Source organism: Bubalus bubalis, chromosome 18, assembly GCF_019923935.1.
Source record: "Bubalus bubalis isolate 160015118507 breed Murrah chromosome 18, NDDB_SH_1, whole genome shotgun sequence".
Classification (NCBI taxonomy): Eukaryota; Metazoa; Chordata; class Mammalia; order Artiodactyla; family Bovidae; genus Bubalus; species Bubalus bubalis.
The window spans coordinates 47990924-48017984 of record NC_059174.1 but is presented as its reverse complement, the minus strand read 5'-3'; the positions used below and the strand labels follow the sequence as shown (position 1 = coordinate 48017984).

At 49.5% G+C, this 27061-nt stretch overlaps 1 protein-coding gene across 5 annotated transcripts in view; it reads right to left on the bottom strand.

Annotated features, from left to right (window-relative positions):
• The window catches only part of RYR1 (ryanodine receptor 1), a 127970-nt gene that overhangs the window by 6080 nt on the left and 94829 nt on the right, over positions 1-27061 (bottom strand). For all 5 annotated transcript variants that reach the window (XM_025269065.3, XM_025269068.3, XM_025269066.3 and 2 more), the window contains 9 exons: positions 25955-26142; positions 10596-10937; positions 6571-7377; positions 5761-5831; positions 5016-5169; positions 3907-3993; positions 2415-2666; positions 1414-1544; positions 286-328 (listed from right to left, as the gene is read on the bottom strand). In XM_025269065.3, coding sequence (XP_025124850.3) covers positions 286-328; positions 1414-1544; positions 2415-2666; positions 3907-3993; positions 5016-5169; positions 5761-5831; positions 6571-7377; positions 10596-10937; positions 25955-26142 — 2075 coding nt within the window. The remainder of the gene's footprint in view (positions 1-285; positions 329-1413; positions 1545-2414; positions 2667-3906; positions 3994-5015; positions 5170-5760; positions 5832-6570; positions 7378-10595; positions 10938-25954; positions 26143-27061) is intronic.

Below are 27061 nucleotides of genomic sequence, written 5' to 3'. Positions count from 1 at the left end.
AGACAAGATGCCTTAGCTCCTCCCTCAAAAGTAATATTCATGAAGTATTTACTCTGCGGCAGGCACTGCTGAGATTGTCACATGCATCGTCTCATTACAGGGGGGCGTGGGGGGTGATTATCATGCCCATTTCCAGATGGGCAAACTGAGGTGCTTCTCAGAGAGGCAAAGCCCCTTGCCCAAGGCTGCACACAAAGCAAGTGCTTGACTGGGCTCGGATGGGCTGGTGGCATCAAGGGACCCAGCTGGGGAGGACCTTCGACCTCCCCTTTCGCAGCGTCTCACCTTCCGCTTGACAAACTTGTCCCAGTAGTTGCTGGGGAAAGACCTGCCAAGAGAAAGAAGCCACAAGATGTTAGGGGAGGAAGGAACAGGAACTGCCAGCCAGACTGGGGTGGGAGTGGGGTAGGGGTGGGGTGGGGTTGGAATTCCAATGCTTTTCTCACAGGGGATCCCAGACAGTGGGGTCAACCTCTCACTCAGGATCAGGCTCTAAAGACCCCAGGCCAGGTGACGCTTGTCCAAGGTCAACCTTAACATCCTGCCCCCACCCCAGGACCCGCCGCTGTCATCGGTGGAGCCCAGGTGACGGGGATGTACAAAGACCTGAACTGCACTCAGAGGGGAGACGGGGAGGCAAGAGTGTGTGATGGGGGTCGGGGGGAATTGAAGCCAGCAGCCTGGCCCCGCTCTGGCGTCCAGGGAGCAGAGGGCTTTCTCATGCTGTTTCATTTAATTTTATTTGATGCTTCTGGCCCTTTATTTACCAGGTTTTGTTTTGTTTTTTGTTTTTGGCTCCCGCAGCATGAGGCATCTTAATTCCCTGACCAGGGATCAAACCCACGCTGCCTGCATTGGAAGCATGGAGTCTTAACCACTGGACTGCCAGGGAAGTCCTGACCTGGTGTTCTTATTCTAGACATGCCTCCCTCTCAGGATGCAGCCTGGCTGTATGAACACGGAAGACGGGACTTCACCTGGGGAGAATGGGATGGGCTGGGAGTGCTCTTTGGGGGTCCAGTGTCCCACCACATTGCCCGCACAACCCTCATTTCCTCTCTGGGCTCAGTTCAAAACCCAAATGATTTCATCAGTTTCCCATTCATGACACCTGGTGAGAATCCTGCGTGAGGACGGAGTTTAAAATGCAGCTCCTGGGCGCCTCTGGAGACTCACTGAACCAGAATCTCCTGGGCTGGGGCCCCGGGAATCTCTACGTGTCACCAGCACCCCCACAGGTACTTTAATGCACAGGCAACCGGTGTGTATTACAAAGAGGAAGGTGGAGGCTTGGAGAGAATGAGTCAGGATCGGCAGCACCTGGAACCCCAGGCTTTCCAGGCCTGGGCTGGGGATGGAGTGGTACCCCAGTTCTGCTTCCCCCACCCACTATGGGGGCTGCTGAGCCCTTACGGAGTGTTGAGCACCAGCCGGTCCCACTGGCCTTTCACGTCATCGTCCTCAGGCTGCTCCGTGATATAGAGGCCGTCAAACTCCAGCTTCCGGGCCAGTTCCTTCTCCCGCTTAAAGATCACCAAGGGCACCTAGTGCACGGAGGCAAACAGGGTTGTGGGGGGGGAGTGTCAGGAGACCACAGCCTCGGCAGGAACAGGGATGTCTTGCTGGAGCCTTCATGAGACCCCACAGCAGAGCTGCGCTCCCAGAGTGATCAGGGTAGTAGCGGTGGGGAAATGCAATGATAAGGTCAGGGCTGGGATGCGCAAAAAACCCAGGAGGGCCCAGAACTGGTGCCTGCTGCAGTCGGTGGCCTCCCAAGGGAAGGAGGAGGAATGAATCAGGCAGGTGAGAGGAGATCAAAGTAGGGCAGAGCCTTCCAGGCAGAGGGAACTGCACATGCAGACGTTCGAAGCCCAAAGAACTCTGTTCGTCCAATTGTAAAGTATCAAGATTAGCTGGACAGTCAGCTCCCATGGAACTCAAGTGGAAATTTTTGTAACACAACTTATGGGGCATCACGAAGCTTCGGGCACAGTTATGTCAGAATCCACATCCCCCTGTTGGCACCCAGGCTGCGTCTGAGGCCTGCACACCCTCACAGATTCACCAGCTGACCAACACGTAGAGTATGACACGTAGTCCCAAATGACAAATTGTGCTTCTTGATCCAGAAATTAACATCAACATGGGACCCATCTCTTCAGTGTGAGCTGCATCAGTTCCCAGTTTGAATATCACACTTGCTAAAGAGCCCAATCCTGTATTCAGCCCCTGGCCTTACCCCAGCCCTAGGTCCCCTTTGTCCCAATGCTGTGCACCATTCCCCAGCCCCCGTCCCAGATCCTCTCAGCCAGGGCCCCAGTTCATGTTCTCCCCTCTCCACCGCGCACACACACACACACACACACACACACACACACACAGGTCCTGGCCCCAAGGCTGTGGTCATGACCCACCTTGAGGCAGTTGTAGCCAATGATACAGAGAAAGGCCACCAGCGTATGCAGAAGGCTCAAGCACCGCAAGGCAGGCTCCATGTAACCCGTGCTCTCTTCCAGGAAGTAGTACACCATGTTCTCATCCTCGTCGCCCTCTGCTTCCTCTCCAGCCCCCGAGCCCCAGCCAGAGCCGCCACTAGACCCTGCTCCTGGCAGGCCCCCAGCTGCTGACCCCTCCATGTCATCCTCCCCGGGTGGAGAGTCAGAGACCTAAAGCGGGGGGAACAGGTCAGTCAGGGTGGGGACCAGGGGTCCTGGTACCTGGTCCACCACAGCCTGAACCCACAAAGCAAATGAACAGCCTCCATGCCTGAGGTTTGGTCTGGGCCCCTGTCAGAGGCAGTCTCCACAGGACTGTCAATCAAGATCAAGGGGCAGGTCCAGGATCCTAGCTAGCAAATCAGACTCTGTTCTGGGAATCTTGACTATTGAACTGAGTGACAGGAGAACTGAAAACAGAGTTGATTTGTCTTGATAGTAGAGCCTTAAAGAGAGGCTAATTTTAATGTGCACACACACAGATATATCAGGGTCTTCCCAGGTGTCACTAGTGGTAAAGAACCCACCTATAGATGCAGGAGACATAAGAGACACAGGTTCAATCCCTGGGTCAGGAAGATTTTCCTGGAGGAGGGCATGGCAACCCACTCCAGTATTCTTGCCTGGAGAATCCCATGGACAGAGGAGCCTGGCAGGCTACAATTCATGGGGTCGCAAAGAGTTGGACTTAAACGACTTAGCACACATGCATATATATATCACCTTGTGAGATCTTAGTTCCCCAACCTGGGATTGAACCCAGGCTCTTGGCAGCAAAAGAGGAGGCCTAACCAGGGACTGACAGGGAATTCCCTTAACACTAACATTAATACCAATACTAAAATTAGTGGTCGCTATCATCTATTCATACAGCATCTTTATATGCCAGGTACTATTCTGAGAGCTTTACATGTGTTTTTTTGTTTGTTTGTTTGTTTTGGCAGCACTGTATGGCATGTAGGATCTTAGTCCCTGAACTGTGAGAATTGAGAATTAATTTAATTAAAAGAATTCCCATAAGCTTCCCATTGCCTCCTCCCCACAGATTTCTCTTTAGCTTATGTGAAAGCAAAGAGAAGTAACTGAATTGGTGGGTGCTGCAGAGAGGGCAAGGCCTGCACCCAGAGGCACAGGGCTGGCCAGTGGCAGAGCTGAATGTGGAACCCACAACCTGTTCGCTGTTCTAACTCCCCCGGGCCCTCAGGCATGTGTTCCAGATGGACCCAGATACCTATACTCACCCCTATAGGGTCTTAAGATCCACGTGTCCGGCCTGACCCTTCCCCAGGACCCTGAGCCCAATCCTTTGTCCCTAGTGAATTTCAAGGGCCCTGGGGACCTGTTGGGACTGAACCTCCCATCCCACAGTCCAGATCAGCACTTGATCCTCCCAGCCCCTCTTGACCAGCACCTTATAAAACAGCAGGATGAAGTTGATGGCAAATGCCAAGAAGAGGGCAAGGAATCGCAGGGTGTAAAAATTCCTTGAGAGGTAGTTCTAAGATGCAGAGAGAAAGAAAAAGACAGAGCTCACAGTCCATCCTCTCCCTTGGAGAATTTATCCCAACATTCACCCACAACCCAAGCACTGGCGTCCTGAATAACTCGTCCCACAACTTCCCATTTATTGAGTGCTTACTGTATACCAAGACCTGGGCTAAGTGCTTTATCTACATGAACTGTTTAGTTCTGCGCTGATGTGCCCACTTTCTGGATGAGGAAACGGAGGCTCAGGGAGTGAGCTGTCTTGTTCAAGGTCATGTTGGTAAGAAGTGGCAGGCCTGGGCTTTGAAGCCAGGCAGTCCAGCTCCAGAGTCTACCCTCCCATCCCCTCTGCCATGCTGCTTCCAGGACAAGGTGGCCTGGTCTGCTTTACCCCGGGAAGAGGACATCTATTCCTAACTCTCCTTTCCTTTTTTCCTCTCCATTGCTCTCTCCATTCCCTGTTCTTTCCCCAAATCCTCACAGGACCCCCCTTTTGTCCAGCATGTTTTCCTCAGCCCCTCATGTCAGACTGGCCTGGAGAGGAGACAGGACAGGTGGAGCCCTGGGCCCTGCCCTCCCAAATTTCACCCTCCCTTCTTCTGGGCCTGGATGAGGAGGTGAGTCTCCCTCACACCTCCCCCCACCCCCTGCACAGGAGGAGCTGGGGCTTGTGTGGCAGCTCCCACCTGAAGGCTGAGAGCCAAGGAATAGGCCATGGCTTCAGTTGGATTTAGCTCTGGATAGAGGATGGAGGGGGAAATCGAAGCAGGTAGTCCCAGGTGTGCAAAGGCATGGAGGTGGGAATAAGGACTGTGAGCAGGGAGAGGCTGAGGAGCCAAGGGAGGACCACCTGAAAATGCTGCCCTGTGCCCAGGTCCTGCTCTCTCTGGGGACATCTCTGCCCTCTGCCCCGACTGGCTTCCCCTCAGAGGTGAGCTGGGCACAGGTGGGCTCAAGAACAGGGTGGGGGCAGAGGTCGTGTGAATGCTGGGTTTCCCTGAGAGGGGGCTTCGGATGCCCTTGCTGGGTCCTCACCAAGAACTTCACCCGCTGTACTTCCAGTTCTCCCCAGAATTCCAGGCCTGCACCGCCAGCTCCCTCCTTCTTTGGAGGGGGTGCAGGGGGAGCTGCCTTCTTGGGAGGTTCTTGTGGGGTCTCGGGGACTTCTTCCTTCTCCCCATTCTCAGCACTGCAGGGCAGGACACACAAAGAATGAGAAGGTGCCTGGGAAATGCATGCATGTATTCATTCAAAGCCAAGTGTGGGGCCCCTCCCATGCCTGGCCCAGGTCTAGATGGTGTTGTGGACATAGTGGTGAGACCAACCTCTGGCCCTGTCTTCAAGGGGTGCGGGTCCAATGGGGTTCAGACCCATCACCAGACAGTCACAGCCCAGAGCAGTCAGGGCTGGGATGGGGGAAGCTCAGAGGTTCATGGGAACCCTGAGGAGGAAACACCCCTTCATCTTAGCAGGGGAATCAAGGTAGGCTTCCAGGAGAAGGAGATGGGTGAGCCAACATGGGAAGGAGGAGGAAGGCTGAGACCAAGCATGGGGAAGGGTGCTGCAGGCGGAGGGAACGGCTGGTAGAAAGGCTTGTGGGGAAGAGAGGAGCATTTCTTCCTCTACCATCTTTCACAGAGGCCCTCCTCTGGGTCTGGGCTTGGGCTGAGTGATGCTGAGGTCACAGGGTGACCAGGACAGCCTCAGGCCCTGACCTCAGGAGGCTCCCAGTCCATGAGGGAGTGATAGGGGCTGGGCCCTTGCACCTGAGGCCACTCACTCAGCTTTCTCCGGCTCGGGCTCCGGCTCCGGCTCTGGCTCTGGAGGCAGCTCTTCTTCCTCTCCATCCACCTGACGGCCGGGCAAGTATCAGGGCAGAGCCCGCTCCCTCGGTGCCCCTCAGACCTGCCTATTCCTCTCCATGTCCTTTCTGCACTTTTCTCCTAGGCAGTCTGAGGTGTACTCTCCTTCCACCCTCACCAGAAAAGGAGTATAATTCTCATTTTACAGAGGGAAACTGAGGCTCAGAAAAATGGAGCAGCCATGACCAAAGCACTGTGCAGAGTCAGGCTGACTCCCAGTGGAGCGCTTCATCCCACAGGGCCTCTCATCACCTTGACAACGGCACCCCTACCTGCACTCTGCACTGAGGGCCTGAGAATGCTTTAGGGGCTTCTGTCAAGTGGGCTACTTAATTCCCCACAATCGCCTGTATCTCTGAGGGTCTTTCCCTCAGTGTCTCTGACCCCATCTTGGGTCTTTTTAGGACTTGATCGCCCTTCCCCTCTAATTTGGTCTCTGGATCGCTGGCTCTATTTGTTTCCAGATGTCTTTTTCTCCGTGGCTCCCAGAAACACTGCGCGTATTACCGGGAGCCTTTCTCCAGGTCTCCATCTCTGTGTCGGTCTTTGAGTGTGTCTCTCTCTTTGTGCGTCTCTGTGCATCTCTCAGGCCCTCTCACCGTCGTTTTTTGTTTTCCTTCTCTCTGTGCACTTCCACCCACCCTCTATTAGAGTCTCTCTTCCCCTTTCTCACCCTCCTTCCTACTTCAGTCATTCCAAAGCCCTGAAGCCCTCGCCCGCACTCTTACCCCCAGCTTCCTCTTGAGGATGGGCGAGCCCTCGGGCGTGGGCGGCTCCGCCGGCGTCGTGTCACCCATGTCCCCGAGGCCGGCCCCTTCGGGTCGGAAGGGCCCCCCATCGGCCACAGCAACCGTCCCGTCGGCGACTCCCGGGTCCTCCTGGTCCGCCACCTCCTCGTCGCCCGCACCCTCGGCGGCATCGCCCGCGCCCTCGCCCGCGCCCTCGCCGTCCACGTCGCCCCCAGACCCGGCTGGCTGCTCTCCGTGCACCTCGTCGCTCGTGGGGTCGGGCATGCCCGCCAGGAGCTCGGTCACCGTCACCTTCTTGGCGCCCTCCACCAGGCCGCCGCCGAAGAGAGAGCCCCAGAGCAGGCGCAGCGCGCCCGCCGCGGCCCCCGCGCCCGCCGCGCCCGCGCGCGCCAGCACGGCCCAGAGGAGTGCGGCCACCGCGGTTGCCGCCTCGCGCGCCGTGAGCCGCCGCAGCCGTCGCACGCGCCGCCGCAGGCTGCGGTAGCTGAGGCCCCGCATGGCCCGGTTCGCGGCCGCCACCAGCCGCGCCGTGGCGCCCGCCGCCGCCGTGGCCGCCGCGCCCTCGGGCCCCGCGGCGCCCTCATCCCCGCTCTCGGCGCCCGCCTCCGCCGCGCCCGCGCCCTCGTCCTCGTCCTCCTCCGGCTCGCCGTCGGGCTCCGAGATCTGCGCGGCGATCTGCATCTCGAAGATGGTGTCCTCGCAGAAGCTCACGAAGAGCTCCATCTTCTCCGACTCGCCGCCCTCGTTCACCACGTCGAAGATGAACTGACGCTTCGACTCCTTCACCTGCAGCGCGGGGCGGAGGGGACATGATGGGGGCGCCGTCGGCGGGCACTTGGGACCACAGCGAAGGCGGCCGGGCGCTCGCTGCTGTTCTAAGCATCATCGTGGTTTTTATTTCTCGAGGAGTGCACCTGTCTTGCGCTCGCTGTAGGTGCACTTGTATGAATTTCAACTGGGCCAGGGCCAGTATCCTGGCATTTTGTGTATAGTAATCAAAATTAATCCTTACAAACCATCCCAGAAGTATGGGCTGTTATCCCCATTTTACAGATGAAGAAGTGGAGGCCCAGAAAGTCACTTGATCAGGGTGACGCAGCCAAAAGGTGACAGGGGTGGAATTTGAATTCCCAACAAGCTGGCTCCAGAATCGATGTTTTTGGCTTCTTTGAGAAAGGGGGCGTGGTGGTTGAGGGCAAAGGTTCTGCAGCCAGCCTGTCTGGGTTCCAATCCCAATTGTACCACTGTTAGATGGAACTCTCTGGGCCTCAGTTTCCCCTTATGAGTTAATAGATGCTGAGTGCTTAGAACAGGGCCTGGCGCCTACGAAATGCCCTACGTGCCTGCTATCTCGGTATTGCTGTTTGAGCACTGGAGGGCCATGCAGACAGACATGGACTCCTGGGACCATGAGAAGGTGGGAATGGCAAGGAGTGAGCAGGAGGAAGTGAGTGTTTGGAGGAATAACGCTAACAAAGAGTGTGCCCGTGGAGTGCATTTGAGGGGCAGAGGTGGGGGGCTGGAGCTCCCACAGCAGGTTCCAGAGTGTGAAGGACCAGTGATGAGCCACGGTTTCCTGCAGATGAAGGGATGTGCGGCCATCCTGGGTGCAAGGATGATGCAGTGGCTTTTAAGCCAGATTGGAGAGCAGGATGAATGTACAGTGATGCTTCAAGGGATACAGATGAGTGAGCAATATCTTGGGGGTTCTGGTGGAGTTTGTGATGGGGGTCGATGTGCAAAAGCCTTGTGAGAGGGCACAGGGGCTTAGGGAGGTATCGGGTGTGAGGGGGCCAAGGTGGCATGGTAGAATGTGGGGGAGAAGGTGACCATGCTGGGCTCAGTGCGCTCTGTGGACATGGGAATATGGGGGAGGTGTGTGTGGACCTGGGCAAAACCGGGGATGGAGGCTGTAGGTGTGAGCTGTTGCTGTTTAGTCACTAAGTCGTGTCCAACTCTTTTGCGACCCCATGGACTGTAGCCCACCAGGATCCTCTGTCCATGAGATTTCCCAGGCAAGAATACTGGTGTGGGTTGCCATTTCCTTCTCCAGGGGATCTTCCTGACCCAGGGATTGAACCTGTGTCTCCTGCATTGGCAGTGGATTCTTTACCCCTGTGCCACCTGGGAAGTCCTGTAAATGTGGGAGGGGCCTACAGTTCATACAGGCTGTGTGTATGCACCACGATGCTCACGCCTCACACAGGGGGACCCAGGAATAAGGGTAAGAGCACCTGGAACATGAGGGCAGGGTTCAGGGTGGGGTACAGGCCTGGGAGTGCATGAGCCAGGTCTCATGGAGGAGAGTTGAGGGGCCCAGGGCTGAGGAGTTGATGGGAGTGCAAGCCTTATATACTGTGTGATGTGGGAAAGGTGTGCAAGAGCAAGTAGGAGGAGTGTGTGGGTTCCTGGGGGGGGAGCATCTGGGAAACCAAAGGGAAGTGGGGGGAGTTCCTTGATGACCCTGGGGTTAGGATTCTGTGCTTTCACTGCAGAGGCCTGGGTTCCGTCCCTGATTGGGGAACCATCCTGCATGCTGCATAGCATGGCCAAAATACAACAACAAAAAAAGGAAGTCTGAGTGCAAGGGGCACACAGTCTTGGTGTGCATTGTGATTGTGAGCAGGAGGGCCACTTGGACAACAGGGGCTGAACCTGCAGGAAGGGCACGTGGGCGTGTGAGAGAACGGGGGATGGGAACCACATGCTGGCTAAGTGTGTGAGGTGGACTGGGGGCATGCCAGGGCCATGTGAGTGTGCTCTTGGAGCAAGCAAGGATGTAAGGGACAAGTACTGTGGGCTGGGCATATTAGGAGCACATCAGGTCAAGGGGTAGGCTTGGCCACCAAGGACACGGGCGAGGGGGGCTCTTGTGAACATGTTGGAGAGGGCGGTCCAAGGGCTTATGGATAAGCATGGGTGTGCCAGGGCATGTGTGGGTGAATAAGTGAGGGGCAGGCAACCATGTGGCATGCTAGCGCTTCAGGAAGGCACACTGGCATCCTCAGAATGAGTGTGCAAGACAGGTGCACCCACAGGTGGGCCCACAACAAGTGAGATGGGAATTGTGTGTTAGGAATTCAGAGGGCATTTGGGGGCACACGTGGTGACTGGTGTGGAAAAGGAAATGGCAGCCCACTCCAGTGTTCTTGCCTGGAGAATCCCATGGGCAGAGGAGCCTGGTGGGCTACATTGCATAGGGTTGCAAAGAGTCAGATACGACTGAAGCGACTTAGCATGCATGCACGTGGTGACTGGTGAGGGGTGGGCCATCATTAGGGCATCCCGGAGCCCTCAGAGTGAATGTGCAAAAGAGTGGGCATGGGCAGGTCAATGTCGAGAGAGAGCATATCAGGAGCTGCTGGGAAGGTGAGCAAGGCGGGTGTAACCACGTGGGTTCAAGGACACCGTGTGGGTACAGTTGCATCCGGACTATTAAGAGCTCCCAGGGTGAGTGTGCAAGAGGCAGGCGTGCTGTGAGCAGCCACACTGAGGGCATGCCAATGCTGCTGGTGTTGCCTCAGGGTATGTATGCTGTGTGCTCAGTCGCTTCAGTTGTGTCCAACTCTTTGTGACCTCATGGACTGTAGCCCCCCACAGGCTTCTCTGCCCATGCAGATTCTTCAGGCAAGAACACTGGAGTGGATTGCCATGCCCTCCTCTAGGGGATCTTCCCAACCCAGGCATCGAACCCTCGTCTGCTGCATTGCAGGCAGATTCTTTACTACTGAGCTACAGGGGAAGCCCCATATCAGGGTATGTCCATGTCTGCACAAGGTGGGCATGGGAGAGCCAGAGGTCTGCAAGGTCTGCAAGGGCACAGCAGTACCCATACAACGTGTGCAAAAGGGTGGGCATGGGCTTACACGAATGGAGCAGGGGCGCAATGGGGTCTGCAAAGGAGATGTGCAAAGCCTGCACAGCCCCATGTGGGGTCCAGGCATGCGAGGGGCATGCCCCAGAAGCCCCGGGAGGCGAGCATGCACGTGCATGGGTCTGCTGACCTGGGGCATCTCCCACTGAGCGCGGTTGGTCTCCGAGATCTCGAAGTAGATACGCTCGATGCGGCGGGAGGCCCCCATGATCTCGATGCGGCCCAGGTAGGGCCGGAAGTACTCGAGGATGCTCTCCGCGAGCTCGAGGAAGTTGCGCAGGCGCGGGTCGTGCGGCACGTGCTCTGACAGGTTGGTCAGCAGCACCGCCACGTTAAAGCCGATGTCGCGGGCTGGCTCCTGGAAGCGGTTGGCGAACTCCTCACAGTCGATCATCTCATTCTCATCCGCTTCGGAGCACGAAAGCAGGAACTGGATTTCCGGACCGGTGAATTGCTTCTGACTGTCCATGGCCTGGCAGGGGGCGAGGGGGCGGGGGGGGGTGCGTGGAGAAGGAGGAGAGGTCAGAAGGGTGGCCTGGGGAGCCCCGATGCTCTTCCTGAAACCACTATGGACTTTTCATAAAGGCAGAAAAGTCCAGGATCATATAATCACCACCCAAGGCTGACACCCAGAGGTTGACATGGGTGAGACTGTACCAGTTATTAAAATACTGAATGCTAGGACTCCCCTGGTGGTCCACTGGTTAAGAATCCGTCTTCCAATGCAAGGGGACAGTGGTTCCATCCCTGGTGGGAGAACTGGGGAAACTAAGTCTATGCACCACAACAAAGACCCAACGCGGCTGATAAATAAATATTTTAAAAATTACTGAATGCTGCATTTCCACAAAGCTGAGCCACACATCCTCTGTCAGAGTGAGTCCATTTTTCATTGGTGGTAAGCAACAGACTGGTTCAAGGAAAAGGAGTACGTCAAGGCTGTATATTGCCACCCTGCTTATTTAACTTCTGTGCAGAGTACATCATGAGAAACGCTGGACTGGAAGAAACACAAGCTGGAATCAAGATTGCTGGGAGAAATATCAATAACCTCAGATATGCAGATGACACCACCCTTATGGCAGAAAGTGAAGAGGAACTAAAAAGCCTCTTGATGAAGGTGAAAGTGGAGAGTGAAAAAGTTGGCTTAAAGCTCAACATTTAGAAAACGAAGTTCATGGCATCCGGTCCCATCACTTCATGGGAAATAGATGGGGAAACAGTGGAAACAGTGTCAGACTTTATTTTTCTGGGCTCCACAATGACTGCAGATGGTGACCGCAGCCATAAAATTAAAAGACGCTTACTCCTTGGAAGGAAAGTTATGACCAACCTAGATAGCATATTCAAAAGCAGAGACATTACTTTGCCAACAAGGGTTTGTCTAGTCAAGGCTATGGTTTTTCCTGTGGTCATGTATGGATGTGAGAGTTGGACTGTGAAGAAGGCTGAGCACCGAAGAATTGATGCTTTTGAACTGTGGTGTTGGAGAAGACTCTTGAGAGTCCCTTGGACTGCAAGGAGATCCAACCAGTCCATTCTGAAGATCAGCCCTGGGATTTCTTTGGAAGGAATGATGCTGAAGCTGAAAATCCAGTACTTTGGCCACCTCATGCTGACTCATTGGAAGAGTTGACTCATTGGAAAAGACTCTGATGCTGGGAGGGATTGGGGACAAGAGGAGAAGGGGACGACAGAGGATGAGATGGCTGGATGGCATCACTGACTCAATGGACATGAGTCTCAACGAACTCCGGGAGTTGGTGATGGACAGGGAGGCCTGGCATGCTGCGATTCATGGGGTCACAAAGAGTTGGACACGACTGAGCGACTGATCTGATCTGAAGATGTGAATTGATGAAACTCAGCACTCGTGTGCACACTTAGTTGCTCAGTCCTGTCCAACTCTTTGTGACCCTATGGACTGTCGCCCACCAGGCTCCTCTGCCCATGGATTCTCCAGGCAGGAATACTGGAGTGGGTTGTCATGCCCTCCTCCAGGGCATCTTCTCGACCTAGGGATTGAACCTGCATCTCATGTCTCCTGCATTGGCAGGAGGGTTCTTTACCACTGAGCCACCTGGGAAGCCTCCTAGCACTTAGGTAGCAGCTGGTAAAGGGATGCTGTCCCAAGCTCCCTGTTGGCCATCCTGCTCTCCACCCATCCTCCCACCCTCACCCCTTACAGTGGCACCTGTGGTCTGTACCAGAGGCTCTCTTGACCCTCTGGCTGCAGCTGGGAGCCACCCAGGTGGGGTCAGGGAGCAGGAGGAGAACGGAGTTGCGGCGTTTCTCTCCTTGGCTCCCTCCCTGTGCTGGTTGTATCTCTCCCTCAAAGGTCAGTCCTGCCATCCTGTCCAAACAGCTCCCTCTATCACCCAGTTAGATCCTCACTCTTTCCTCCAGGCCAGCCCCCTCAAGGCCAGGGCCCTGACTGATAGCAATACATGCCACCACCTCTACCCCTTCCCCAAGACCCTTTGGTCCCCCATCCTTCCATTTTCAGAATCTAGATAATTGGTACCAGACACAATGGAGGCCTCCAAATCTCAGCCGGGAATAAAGAGTCATATACTCATCACCCCAGAATTAACAAACGCTCACGATGACACATTTTCAACTACTATATTTTTAAGAACTGAAACATGCCAGCAGTGATTGGAGCCCTCTGTGTACCCTTCTCTTACTCCATTTCCCCACCCTCCCCCAAGGTAACCACTATCCTGGAGTTGGTGTATCCTTCCCAAGAACTATGTGTCAGGGCATTCCTGGTGGTGCGGTGGTTAAGAATCTGCCTGCCAATGCAGCGGACGTCAGTGCAATCCCTGGTCTGGGAAGATTCCACATGCCTTGGAGCAACTAAGCCTGTGCACCACAGCGACTGAGGCCCGCAGGCCTTGAGCCTGTCTCTGCAACAAGAGAAGCCACTGCATTGAGAAGCCTGCAAACCACCATGATGAGTAGCCCCTGCTCACCCCAACGAGGGAAAGCCTTGGGAAAAGCAAAGAAGAGCCAGTGCAGCCAAAAAGAAAATTAATTAATTTTTAAGAAAGAATTGTGTGTCACAAGGATGGGCCCAGAGGGTATTATGCTTAGTGAAATAGATCAAAGAGGAATATTGATGTTTTCACTTCTATGTGGAATCTAAAAAAAAAAAAACCAAATTAACACAGGAGAAAACAGAAACAGACTCACAGATAAAGAGGACAAACTAGAACAAACCAGTGAGGAGAGGGCAGCGGGGAGGTGATTAAGAGGTACAAAACACATATAAAATAAATAAGCTACAAGTACATATTGTACAGCAAGGAGAATATAGCCAATATTTTATAATAACTTTAAATGGAGTATAATCTACAAAAACATTGAATAGCTATGTTGTACACCTGAAACTAACATAATATTGTAGGTCAACTCTACTTCAATAAAAAAAGAAGTATGTGTCAGTACTTCTACTGTCTATATCCTGTTGTTTATTTGGTATCCTGTACATTATTTTGATACAAAGATTGCTATTATAATCATGTAATTTTTTCATGCAACTGTGTGTTTTCAAGATCTATCCATGTTGATGTATAGGTCAGATGAATGCATTTTCACTGCTGTGTAGTATTCCTGTTTTATAAATACAGCCTTCTATCCGGAAGAGAAGGAGACTCCAGGAAAGAAAATCGACAACCATCATAGAAGAAGGTTTGATGACAAGACATTTAGATGATTTCCAGTTTTTTACTTTACAGACACTTTCATTGAATATTCTCATACTGCTCTCTGCTGCACTTTTTGCAAAAGGTTCTCTGGGGAAATCTTTTAAATGTTTTGACAGCACCCACAGTAAGAATGCATTTTATAATGTGACAAAAAAAAAAAAAAGATTTCGGGACACAACTCTGACTTTCGCTATGTAACGCGCTCGGCAATGTTCTCTTTTATTTTTAAAAATGCTGGTCATGACTTAACTAAATTAATTTCATGACCAACAGATGGTTTGCCACATGCAGTCTGAGAAACGTTGCTCTGGGTATGAACAGAAGCGAAATTTTCTGGCTCTAAAAAGTGCTTTGTAGCCAAGAACTTTGCAAAAATGCTTTCTAAATGAGTAACATGCTTTGCAAATCATGAAGGGCTCTAGAAACCACAGAGCGTGGAGACATAATCACACAGGAACTCTTCACCTTCTACTGTCGCTCCATCGACCTGACTCCTTTTCTTATGATAGTGTGACACTGCCCCTCGGAAAATCTGACTCCCCCACCCGGCTCTGCATGGGGCCCGGGACTCCATCCCCTCCATTCGTCCTGGACTATGCATGCTCTTGTGATCTGCTGCTCTCTCTTTGTCATTGTCCATTTGCCTGCCCCCTTCTTTCGAAACACCTTCCTCTCTGACTCTTGTCAGTTTCCTCTGCTGGAGTCTCCTCTTTCAGACCTAAAGGTTAAAGGGGCCCCAGGTCTGAAATCTTCACTCTTTTCATGAGATATACACACTCCATGGAGAGAGCCTTGAGGCTCAAGCCTCGGAAAGCCATCCCATGCCAATGATTGTGAAGTCTACATCCCAGCCCTGACTGCTCCCCAGAATCCATACACTTGACAGATGAAGCCTTATCTGACATCTCTGTGTGGAAAAGGCCAGACTGAACTCTTGATTTCAAAACCTCTCCTCCCACAGTCTTACCCATCTCAGGAATAGCATCACCACCCACCCAGGTGCTTAAGTTAAAATCTTTGAGTCATCCCTGATTCCTCCCTTTTATCTCACTACCCACACCGAATCCATCAGCAAATCTGTCAGCTCTGCTTTCAAAAGATCTAGGACACAACACTTCTGCCCCCTCCACGATTCTATCCCCCAGTAGAGGGTCACAGCAACTCTTCCCTGGTTTCTCCTCCTCTTCTCTCCCCAGAGTCTCTCCCCCACCCCCCATACACAGCTGGAGGGACCCTGTAAACATCCGAATCAGATCCCATCCCTCCCCTGCTCAGAATCCTCCCTTAGCTCCATTTCATTAAGGTTAAGAGTCAGAGTCCTCCCCACAGACAGCCAGGCTCAGCACATCCCCCCCATCACCTCTTAGACTTTATTTTTGCCTCTCTCCCTCTCAACAGCCATGCTGGCTTCCTCTGCACCCCTCTTGTTCCCATTTTTCAGCCTTTACACTTGCTGTTCCCTTTGCTGGGGAGGCTACAAACTCTCCTACCTTCACAGGGTAGCATTCAGCTCTCGGCTTCGATGTCCTCGGCCCTGCCTGACCACCCAATTTACAGGGCTGACTACACCACGCTTTGTTGCACACCACCTTGCTCATTTACTTCAGACCACAGGTTATAACCTGAAATTATCTTGTTTACTTATTTTCATCTGTCCCTGCCCACTGGGCTATCAGCTCTGAGGGTGGGGGTCTATGCTTTGCTCACTGCTACACACAGTAGGCACTCAGCACATACTTGTCAAATGAATTAAGCATTTTGAAAACCGAGAAGACTTTTTAACTCTGTTACAATTTTGGAAAATCAAGAAGTCCTTTTTTAAAAGAAGGCTGACTTTATCTTTTAAATCATAAAAATAATTGAAAAGCCTGTTGTAAAATATAAAGATCTGTACAGTTTGGGAAATCATATGATGCTTTGGGTTTGGGAAACCATGTGAAGCTGGGTAACAGTCTGAAATTTAGAAATGAGAATATCGCTATTTTGCAGTTTCTAATGAACTAATGTGTCTGGACATCAAGCACTGATGGTTGCTGACATCACAAAAGGAGTGATGAGGAGACAGGCTGTGCTTCTTAATGGATGTATGAAGCACCATAAAGGAAGGTGCTGGCAAAAAAAAATAAAAACCAAAACTCCAACCTGAGTTTGATCAAGCTTCGTGACCTAAGTCCCAGTTTGCAGGAAATGCAGGGGCCAGAGGAACAGATTAAATGACACCATAAGGTTACATCAGCCAGATCCAAAGGCAGGAAACTCTACAATTAACAGAGACGTATCTACGGATAGCCATGAGCTACATGTGGCTACTGAGCCATAGAATCGTGGCCAGTGCCAAGTGAGATGTGGCAACAGTATATACTTATGGATTTTGATGACAGTGTAAACAAAAGAATTTAAAATATCTAATAATTTTTAAATTGATTATATGTCAAAATATAATTTTGGTGGAGGAGGTTAAATAAAATATATTGTTTAAAATAATTTCATGTGTTTCTTTTCCCTTTTTTAAAAAGTGCAGGTACCAGAAATTCCTTAGCTGTATGTGTTGCTCCTATTGTATCTCTTTCTAAAAAACATTTATTTACTTATTTGGCTGTGCTGGGTCTTAGTTGCAGCATGTAGGATCTGGTTCCCTGACCAGAGATTGAACCTGGGCCCCCTGCATTGGAAGCACAGAGTCTTAGCCACTGGGCCACTAGGGAAGTCCCTGTGTTTCTATGAGGCATTGCTGCTCTACTGGGTCAGCAACCTGGGTCTCTAGCAGAGAAAATGCCAGGAAAGGAAAAAGTGAAGGAGGGACAGCAGTCAATAGAAGGAGGTTTAACGAAATAGCAACCAGGCCTCCCTGGTGATAGTGGCTCAGTGGAGAAGAATCCACCTGCAATGCAGGAGACACAGGTTCAATCCCTGGTCCAGGAAGGTCCCAAATGCCACGGAGCAATGAAGCCCGTGCACCTCAGCTATTGAGCCTGTGCTCTAGAGCCCGGGAACCACAACTACTGACACCCATGCGCTCTAGAGCCTGTGCTCCGCACCAAGAGAAGCCCTCACACCCCAACTAGAGAGTAGTCCACACTCGCTGCTGCTAGAGAAAAGCCCGCACAGCAACGTAGACCCCGCATGGCCGAAAAATAAAGACAGAAATAAAGCTGGTTTTTTTTAAAAGAGAAGAATTAGCAATCAATAGCACTAGGTGACCTTGTTTGGATGCTGCTTCAAAGAAATGACAAAAAGTTATATGTGATATTTTGAAGATCTGGAAATTAGAACACAGACCAGACATTTGATGATTTAATGAGCTATGGATCTTTTTCATTTGTCTTCATTGCTTTGTTTTCAGTTAGGGATGATAATGACACTGTGGCTTGTTAAATAAAAGGAAACCCTTTTAAGACCATATATTGGACAGCTCCATTGATATGAAGTGTCCAGAATAGGCAAATCTATAGAGACAGAAAGCAGATTAGCAGTTGGCAGGGGCCTGAGTGGGGGAAATGGGAAGTGACTGCTAAAGGGCATGGTGTTTCTTTTTTCGGGGGTGATTAAAATGTTCTAATATTAGATTGTAGCAATGGCTGCACAATTCTGTGAATACACCAAAAAATTCCTCCCATTAAATTATACCTTTTATATGGGTGAATTTGATAGTATATGAATTATATCTCAATAAAGATGTTTTTAAAAGGAAGTCTTGAATTCAGAGAGATGTACAAAAACATTTGCTAATAAAAAAAAAAAAAACAAAACTACAAAATAGTGCTAAGAATAAATTAGTAGCCTGAGATATGTTTTCACCCACCAGGAAGGGCTTTCCAAACTGTAGTAGATGTTTTGGAATCTGCCAAGTACTTATCATTGGAGATGTGTTTTGCAAACTGTCAAGAACTCTGTCAACCATGAAGAGCTTGGGAAACCCTAAAATAATTCTGTATGTTTTTCAATGCAGATTTACATATGAAAGGAAATGCAGAAATAAATGCCTGGAGATTTGAACACCAAGAGGATAACCGTGGCAGCCTCTGAATGGGTTGGAGGTAGGGATCAAAGGTAACCTCAACCATAGCTATAAGTTCTGAATTACTTTATGAAAGGAATGTACCCCTGTATTACCTATTTTGTTTAAAATTAATAAAAATATTTTAAATGATTTTCTACATAAAAATCAAATCTTGGACTTCCCTGGTCTAGTGGTTGAAAATCTGCCTGCCAATGCAGGAAACCTGAGTTCAAACCCTGGTCCAGGAAGATTCCACTTGCCACGGGGCACCTTAGCCCGTGTGCCACAACTACGGAGCCTGGGTGCTGCCGTCACTGAATCCCGCATGCTCTAGGACCCATGAGCCACAACTAGTGAGTTGCAACCACTGAAGCCCGTGTGCCTACAGCCTGTGCTCTTCAACAAGAGAAGCCACCGCAACGAGAAGCCCTTGGATGGAAACTAGAGAGTAGCCCCCGCTCACTGCAACTAGAGAAAGCACAGCAATGAAGACCCAGTGCAGCCAGAAAACGAAACTTAATTTAAAAAATAAGTTCTATGCATGTCCAAACTCCTCCCCACCAAAAAACAAATAAACAAGCCATCGTAAGCAAAGGCAAGGGACAAATGATGAACTAGGAAAGAGAAGTATACCTCATATCACTAGCAAAGTTATAAGCAGCACAATATATAAAGAGCTCCTAGAAATCAAGAAGAAAACTGCTAACATCCCAGTAGAAGAGTAAGCCAAGGATATAGTCAGTTCACTGAACAAGTAATACAAAAGAAGTAACGTGTGCGTGATAAGTCACTTCAGTCGTGTCTGACTCTGTGACCCTATGGGCCATAGGCCACCAGGACCCTCCGTCCATGGGATTCTCCAGACAAGAATACTGGAGTAGGTTGCCATGCCTTCCTCCAGGGGATCTTCCTGAGCCAGGGATTGAACCTGCATCTCTTACATCTCCTGCGTTGGCAGGCAGGTTCTTTACCATTAGTGCCACCTGGGAAGCCCAAAGTAATGTGTAAAGATGCTTCACTGCACTCATAACAGGATAAATGTGAATTAAAACTGCACAGCACTATCCTTTTTCACCTATCAGATTGGCAAAAATCCAAATATTTGACAAATGTGGTCTGGTGGTGAGGCTGTGGGGAAACAGGCAGCCTCACATGTTGCTTATGAGAAGGAAAAACAGAGGGCAAAATCTGTCCAAATGACAAATGCATTTACCGTTTAAGCCAGCAATCCCACTTTTGGAAGTCTATCTTCAGATATTACTGCACATACAAAATGATGTATGTACATATTGTCCTGGTCAGCATTGCTAGTGGCCCACAAGGAGCCTTCCTCAACACACTTGCTCCCATCTGCTGGAAACCTGTGGTACAAATTTACAATATCTGGGCTATAAACTGGCACCTTTGTACAGTGCACGGCTTGTACAAATATGCATGGCAGCCCTAATGAGAGCACACGTTGTAATGGCAAAAGACTGGGCACAAAGCAAGTGTCCATCAACAGGGAATACTCAGAGACTTCCCTGGTAGTCCAGCGGTTAAGACTCTGTGCTTCCAATGCAGGGGGCATGGGTTGGATCCTTGGTTAGGGAACTAAGATCCCACACACCTCAAAGCATGGCCAAAAAAAATAAATAGGTAAGTAAAAATACCAATAAGAATAATAAATTATTTTTGAAGAAAATAGGAAATTATCAAATAAACCATAATATATACACAAAGTGGAATACTGGACACCTATAAAAAATAATCAGGACACTCCCTGTATCTCTAGATATACTGCAGGACTTCCTTGATGGTCCAGTGGCTAAGAATCTGCCTGCCAATGCAAGGGACATGGGTTCAATCCCTGATCCCAGAGGATTCCACATACCACAGAGCAACTAAGCCCGTGGCCACAACTACCGAGCCCACCTGCCCTAGAGCCCGTGCTCCACAGCAAGAGAAGCACTGCAATGAGAAGCCCACGCACCACAGCTAGAGAGTAGTCCCCACGACTGGCAAAGAGACTGTGCAACAACGAAGCCCAGAACAGCCAAAATAAGTAAAAATTGGAAAATAAATAAAATTATAAAAAATAATGGACGGCTGAATAATATTTCATTACATGTGTACACACACCACCTTCTTTTTTTGGTAGTACTTCTACTTAAAAAATTTTTTTAATTTATTTATTTTTAAATGGAAGGATAATTGCTTTACAGAATTGTGTTGGTTTCTGCCAAACATCAACATGAATCAGCCATAGGTATGCATACGTCCCCTCACACACCACCTTCTTTATCCATTCACCCATTGACAGATACTAAGCCTGTTTCCACACCTTGGCTATTGTGAATAATACTGCAATGAACATGAGAGTGCAAACCTCTCTTTGAGATAATAGTTTCATTTCCTTTGGACAGATATCCAGAAGTGGGATTGCAGGGTCATATGGTGGTTCTAGTTTTAATTTCTTGAGGAATCCTCTATTCTGTTTTCCATAGTGCACCAGTCTACATTCCCACCACCAATGGTCAAAGGTTCCCTTTTCTCTGCATCTTTGCCGCGCTTGTTATCTCTCTCACTCTCTCTTTTTTTTATAACAGCCGTCCTAACAGGTGTGATGTGATATCTCATTGTGGTTTTTTTGATTTGCATTTTCCCGATGATAAGTGATATTGAGCACATTTTCATGTACCTGTTAGCCATTTGTATGCCTTCTTTAAAAAATGTTTATTCAGGTCCTTTGCTGATTTTTGTGTTGGAGTTATCATGAACATTTTGTGTGTGCTGGATATCAACCCCTTATTACATATGTGGTTGGCAAATATTCCTCCCATTCTGTAAGTTGCCTTTTTATTTTGTTGATGGTTTCCTTTGCTGAGTAGAGTCCTTTTAAAATGATAAATGATGCAGGGGACTTCCCTGGCGGTCCAGTGGTTAGACTCCATGCTTCCACTGCAAGGAGCACAGGTTTGATCCCCGATTGGGGAACCAACATCCCACATGACACACAGCGTGGCCAAATATATATATATATATGACATGACTTTAGCTCCTGCATAATGCTTTCCGGTTCTCTTGCAGCCTCCCCGCCTCAGACTCTCGCTGAAAATCTGCTGGTTGAGACAGTAGGTCTGGGACTCCCTAGAGCAGGCCTGGCATTCAGGAGGTGCTCATTGACTATTGAGCTAGTAAGTGGATGACCCTGGAGGCAGTGTACTTTGGAGTCAGACTGCCTAAATTCGAATCCCAGACTTGTCAATTAGTTGTGTGACCTTAAACAGAGCACTTCCACCTCCCTGTGCCTCAGTTTCCACTTCTGTAAAATGGGAATAAAAAATAGTCCTTACTACCTCATGGTTGCTGTAAATTACCATTCATTTACACATAGGACCTGGCACAGAGTGAGAACATGATACATATTATCCGTTCTCCCTAAAGCTTAGGTAGCAATGTAGTTATGACTTCATCTTCTATTGCAGGGGGAGAAGGTTCGATTCTTGTTTGAGGAGCTAAGATCCCACATGTCTTGGGACCAAAAACCCAAAACATAGAAAAAAAGAAGCAATATTGTAACAAATTCAATAAAGACTTTTAAAATGGTACACATTTTAAAAATCCTAAAAAAAAAAAGAATCTGTGAGGGATTGCCAGGGAAGGTAGGGGTCCCAGGGGTGGGTGGCACAGATGCCCAGGGAAGCAGGCATTGCCAGGGATGGGGGAGGACATGGCCAACCATGGCAAATGCTGTCAAGATGACGAGTCAGAGGAGAGATTGTAGGGTGGAGAGATCCCTGATGGTCTTAGTTGGTGTAGTTTCAGGAGAGTGACAGCGACAGAAGCCAGCAAACCCCAAATGAGGGAAGGAGTGGGAGGTGAGAAAGGAGTGAGCAAGTGTAGACAGCTCTTGGGAGGCGTGGCTGAGAAGTGGAGAGACAGAGAAGGAGGGAGGCTCTCGGAGGACAACTGGGAGGCATGGGGCACTTTATACTTAACTTGGGTGACCCTGGCTTATTTAAATGCTGATGCTGCTAAGTCACTTCAGTCGTGTCCGACTCTGTGCGACCCCATAGATGGCAGCCCACCAGGCTCCCCCATCCCTGGGATTCTCCAGGCAAGAACACTGGAGTGGGTTGCCATATCCTTCTCCAGTGCACGAAAGTGAAAAGTAAAAGGGAAGTCACTCAGTCGTGTCCGACTCTTAGTGACCCCATGGACTGCAGCCTACCAGGATCCTCTGTCCATGGGATTTTCCAGGCAAGAGTACTGGAGTGGGGTGCCATTGCCTTCTAAATGCTGATGGACAGCAGCAATTACAACCCCTAGGATAAAATAAGAAGCCATAGGTCTATACCGATATAAATGAATGGACAAATGCATAAACAAACAAGCAAATGGAGGAGAAAGGAAAAACTCTTCCTTAGAGTAAAACGGTACCTAATCTGTGCAGAAAAGGGAATCTTCTTACACTGTTGATGGGAATGTAAATTGGTGTGGACTGTATGGAAGTTCCTTAAGAACACTAAAAATAGAATCACTATATAATCCAGCAATCCCACTCCTGGGCATATACCCAGACAAAACACTAATTCAAAAAGATACACGCACCCCAATGTTCATGGCAGCACTGTTTACAATAGCCAAGACATGGAAGCAACCTAAATGTCCATCAGCTGATGAATGGATAATCCCAGTGGTATGGGGACTTCCCTGGTGGTCCAGTGGTTCACCTGCCCGTCAATACAGGAGACATGGATTCAATCCCTGATCTGGGGAGATTCCACGTGCCTCGGAGCAACTAAGCTTGTGCATCACAACTACTGAGCCTGCATGCTCTGGAACCCATGCTCCACAACAAGAGAAGGCACCACAATGAGAATGTGTTGTCCGCACATGGCGACAAAGAGTAGCCCCCACTGGCAAATAGAGAAAGCCCATATGCAGCAGTGAAGACCCAGTGCAGCCATACATAAAGACATAAAAAGAAGATGCGGCACATGTATACAATGGAATACTACTCAGTCATACAAATTAATGAAATAATGACTTTGCAGCGACATGGATGGACCTAGAGATTATCGTGCTAAGCAAAGTAAGTCATAAAGAGAAAGACAAATACCATGCAATATCACTTATATGTGGAATCTAAAATATGACACAAACGAACATATCTACAAAACAGAAAGAGACTCACAGACCTAGAGAATAGGCCTGTGGTTGCATGAGGGGGTGCAGGGGAGGGAAGGATTGAGAGTGTGAAATTAGCAGATACAAACTATTACATATAGAATGGATAAACAGCAAGGTCCTGCTGTATAGCACAGGGAGCTAGCTATATTCAACATCCTGTGACACTCCATAATTAATATATATATATATGTAAAACCGAATCACTTTGCAGTACAATGGAAATTAACAGAACACTGTAAATCAACTATATTGCAATAAAAATTTTCTAAAAGGTACCTAATTCCCAGGTGGCACTAGTGGTTAAGAATCTGCCTGCCAATGCAAGAGACACAAGAGATGTGGGTTGGTTCCCTGGGTCAGGAAGATCCCCTGGAGTAGGATATGGCAACCCACTCCAGTACTCTTGCCTGTAAAATTCAGTGGACAGAGGAGCCTGGTGGGCTACGGTCCCTGGGGTCGCAAAGAGTCAGACATGACCGACACACACACAAAGGTAAAGGGTATCAGAAAATTCAAAAACTACCACTTATCAACTGCCAGAGTAATAATCATTTGATGTAAGCATTTCTGACGGATGCCAACCTGAGTACAGGATATTTACATAGCCTCAAAGCACAACCTCACAAGGTTCCAAGGGGAACGACAGTATCATTACAGTGGAAACCCTGGTAAACACCTTCACCAAGTGAGCCAAGCTAACGCAAACTGAAACGTGAAGAACTAAAAGCACATACCTCTTGATATGATATGCCAAGAAGGACACAGTACTCCTCTTATATTCCTGTCAAAGTCCATAACCTCAGTCGAATCACAAGGAAAAGTCAGACAAGCCCACACTAAGGGCCATCCTATAAAACAACTGGCCTCTATTTTTCAAAAATGCCAAGCTCATAAGAGGCAAAGACAAACCAAGGAAGGGTTCGGGATTGAAGAGGGCTAAAGAGACAGGTATCACCAATGCCATGAACATGAACTTGGGCAAATTCCAGGAGATGGTGAGGGACAGGGAGGCCTGGCGTGCTGCAGTCCATGGGGTCGCAAAGAGTCAGACACGACTGAGTGACTAAACAACAACAAGGGGACACGTTGCCTAAATTCAATCCCCAATCCTAGACTGGAGCCCTGACAAGGGAAAAACTTCCTTCAAGGGTGAAAATTGAGCAAAATCTGTAGATAGCGGCATTGTGTCAAAGTTAATTTCCTGATTTGCATAAATGTTTTGTGGTTATGTAAGGGAATGAACTCATTCTCACTACGTGAAGTATTTAGAGGTAAAGGAGAATCATGACAGAGCAAACGAGGTAAAAAGTTAACATGTTGGCAATCTGGGTGAAACAGTATGCAGAAATTTTATGTAAAGTTCTTGGCAACTTCTCCATAAGCCGGAAGTTATTTGAAACGGAAAAGATAAAACAGTGATGGAAAAGATCTGGCAGTAATAATAGAAATAATAACAGGCAATATCTCCTGTATTCTGTGTTCCAGGCATTATCCACTGTTCGCCCACTGCCCACTCTCATAGCAGTCCTTTGAAACAGTTAATGTTATTATCTTAGCCCCATTTCACAGATGGGGAGCCTGAGGCTCAGAGCAGATGAGTGACTTACCTGGGGTAGAAAGGATGGCAAAGCCAGGTGAGTGGACTCCTGGATAAAGCTGGCTCCTGCATCTCCCTCCTAACAGTCTCATTACTTAGACCTGCAGTGGTCATTAGTGACTGCCTCTCCCATTAGTCTATAAGCCCCATGAAGGCAGGGCTGTGTCTGTCTCAGTCGTTGCTCTGTCCATGGTCATGGTACCAGCACAGGACCCAATGCAGAGCAGAAACCCAATTGATGTTTATCAACTGAAAAACTGATCTCTGTTTATAATAATGATAAAATTATGACTATTAATAATGATAATAGAAATACTAGTTCTTATTTGTATTAATGCATTTCATCTTCAAAACAACTCCAAGGAGGACTTCCCTGGCAGTTCAGTGGTTAAAATTCCCTGCTTCCAATGTAGCGGGGAAGGTGCAATCCCTGGTTAGGGGACTGATCGCCCACATGCTGCCCAGCCAAAACAAAAACAAAGCCCACGGGCGTCCCTGCTAGCTCAGTGGTAAAGAATCTGCCTGCTAATGCAGGAGACACAGGTTCAATCCCTGGTCTGGGAAGACCCCACATGCCACAGAGCAACTAAGTCCACGCACCACAACTATTGAGCCTGTGCTCTAGAGCCGGGAAGCGGCAACTACCGAAGCCCACACACCCTAGAGCCTGTGCTCCACAACAAGAGAAGGCACTGCAACGAGAAGCCCGCACGCCTCAACTAGAGAGCAGCTCCTGCTCGCCTGAACTAGAGAAAAGCTGGTGCAGCAACGAAGACCCAGCACAGCTAAAAAATTTTCTTAATAATAAGATAATAATAATTTTCTTCTAAATAAATGAAATTATTTTTTTAAAAAACCACCAAAAAAAACCTCCAAGGATGGTTTTATTCCCATTTTACAGATAAAGAAATGGAGGCGCCCAGAAGAGTCTCTTGACCAAAGCAGGGAGCCAGGCAGGTGCACAAGTGGCCATTAGCATCCCCACCCATCCACCTCCCAGTACCCACCTTCTGGAAGTCCTTCTTGGAGATGAGACCACGGGGATCAGTGACATAGTCCTGGAAGGCCTCAGAGCCCACGATGTCCTTGAGTTTCAGGAACATGTCAAAGAACTTGAGGATCATCTCCACGTTGGATGAGGATTCCACAAGCATGTCCACCATCTGCCGGGCAATCATGCCGTTCACCACGTTCCCTGCGGGCAGCCCCCGGTCAGTGTGACCCCAAAGCACCTCCTCTCTGGATCCCCATGTGGCCTGCCTCCCTCTCCAGCTCAGGAGCTGCCAGGATGCCCTGTGCTGGTGGAACTTCCCGGCCAGCTCTAACCCCTCCCCAAAGGGTCACTTCCTGCTCTGCAAAAGCATCAGGTGTGAACCTGGCTGATCCTGTCTTCGTCCTCCTCCCCCTATAGCTGGGGGAGTCATCAATAACGATAACAACGGCATCAGCTAACAGCAGGTCCCAGATGCCATGGCAACTGCTACATTGATGTGACCTCATTTTTGTAAAAAACATGTGTCCCTGTTCATTTGTACAGATGAGGAAAAAGACTCAGAGACAGTCCACACTCAGGGTTCCATAGCCAGTGAGGCGGTGCGGCGGACTTGAACCCAGAGAGGCAAGACCTCAGAGCTCACACACCTAAGTCTTTCCCAAGCCCATAGGGACCAGGGAGGTCCATAGAAGACTGAAGTAGGCTGTAGGGCAGACAACAGGGAGAGGTGGAGACTGGTAAACTGGGACACCATGCTCCACCCCCCAAAGCAAACTGGCTCCAGCTTCTTTTCAAACACAATCTCACCTTTATTTGCTTATTGGCCACACCACATGGCTTGCAGGATCCATGACCAGGGATTGAACCCAGGCCATGCCTGTGAAACTGCCAAGTCCTAACCACTGGACTACCAGGAAATTCCCCAAACTGGATCCAGCTTCCTTTTGGACCTTTCGATTTTCATATAATCTCAAATGTATTAATGCATGAAGTTTCCAAGAGTACAAGGGAACTTGATGGATTCCAGATTCATCAATGGCTTACATTTTGCCGTGTTTGCTTTATAATACTTCTCCCTCTCTGTTTTTTTCACTGAATCGTTAAGGAGTAAGCTGCAGAC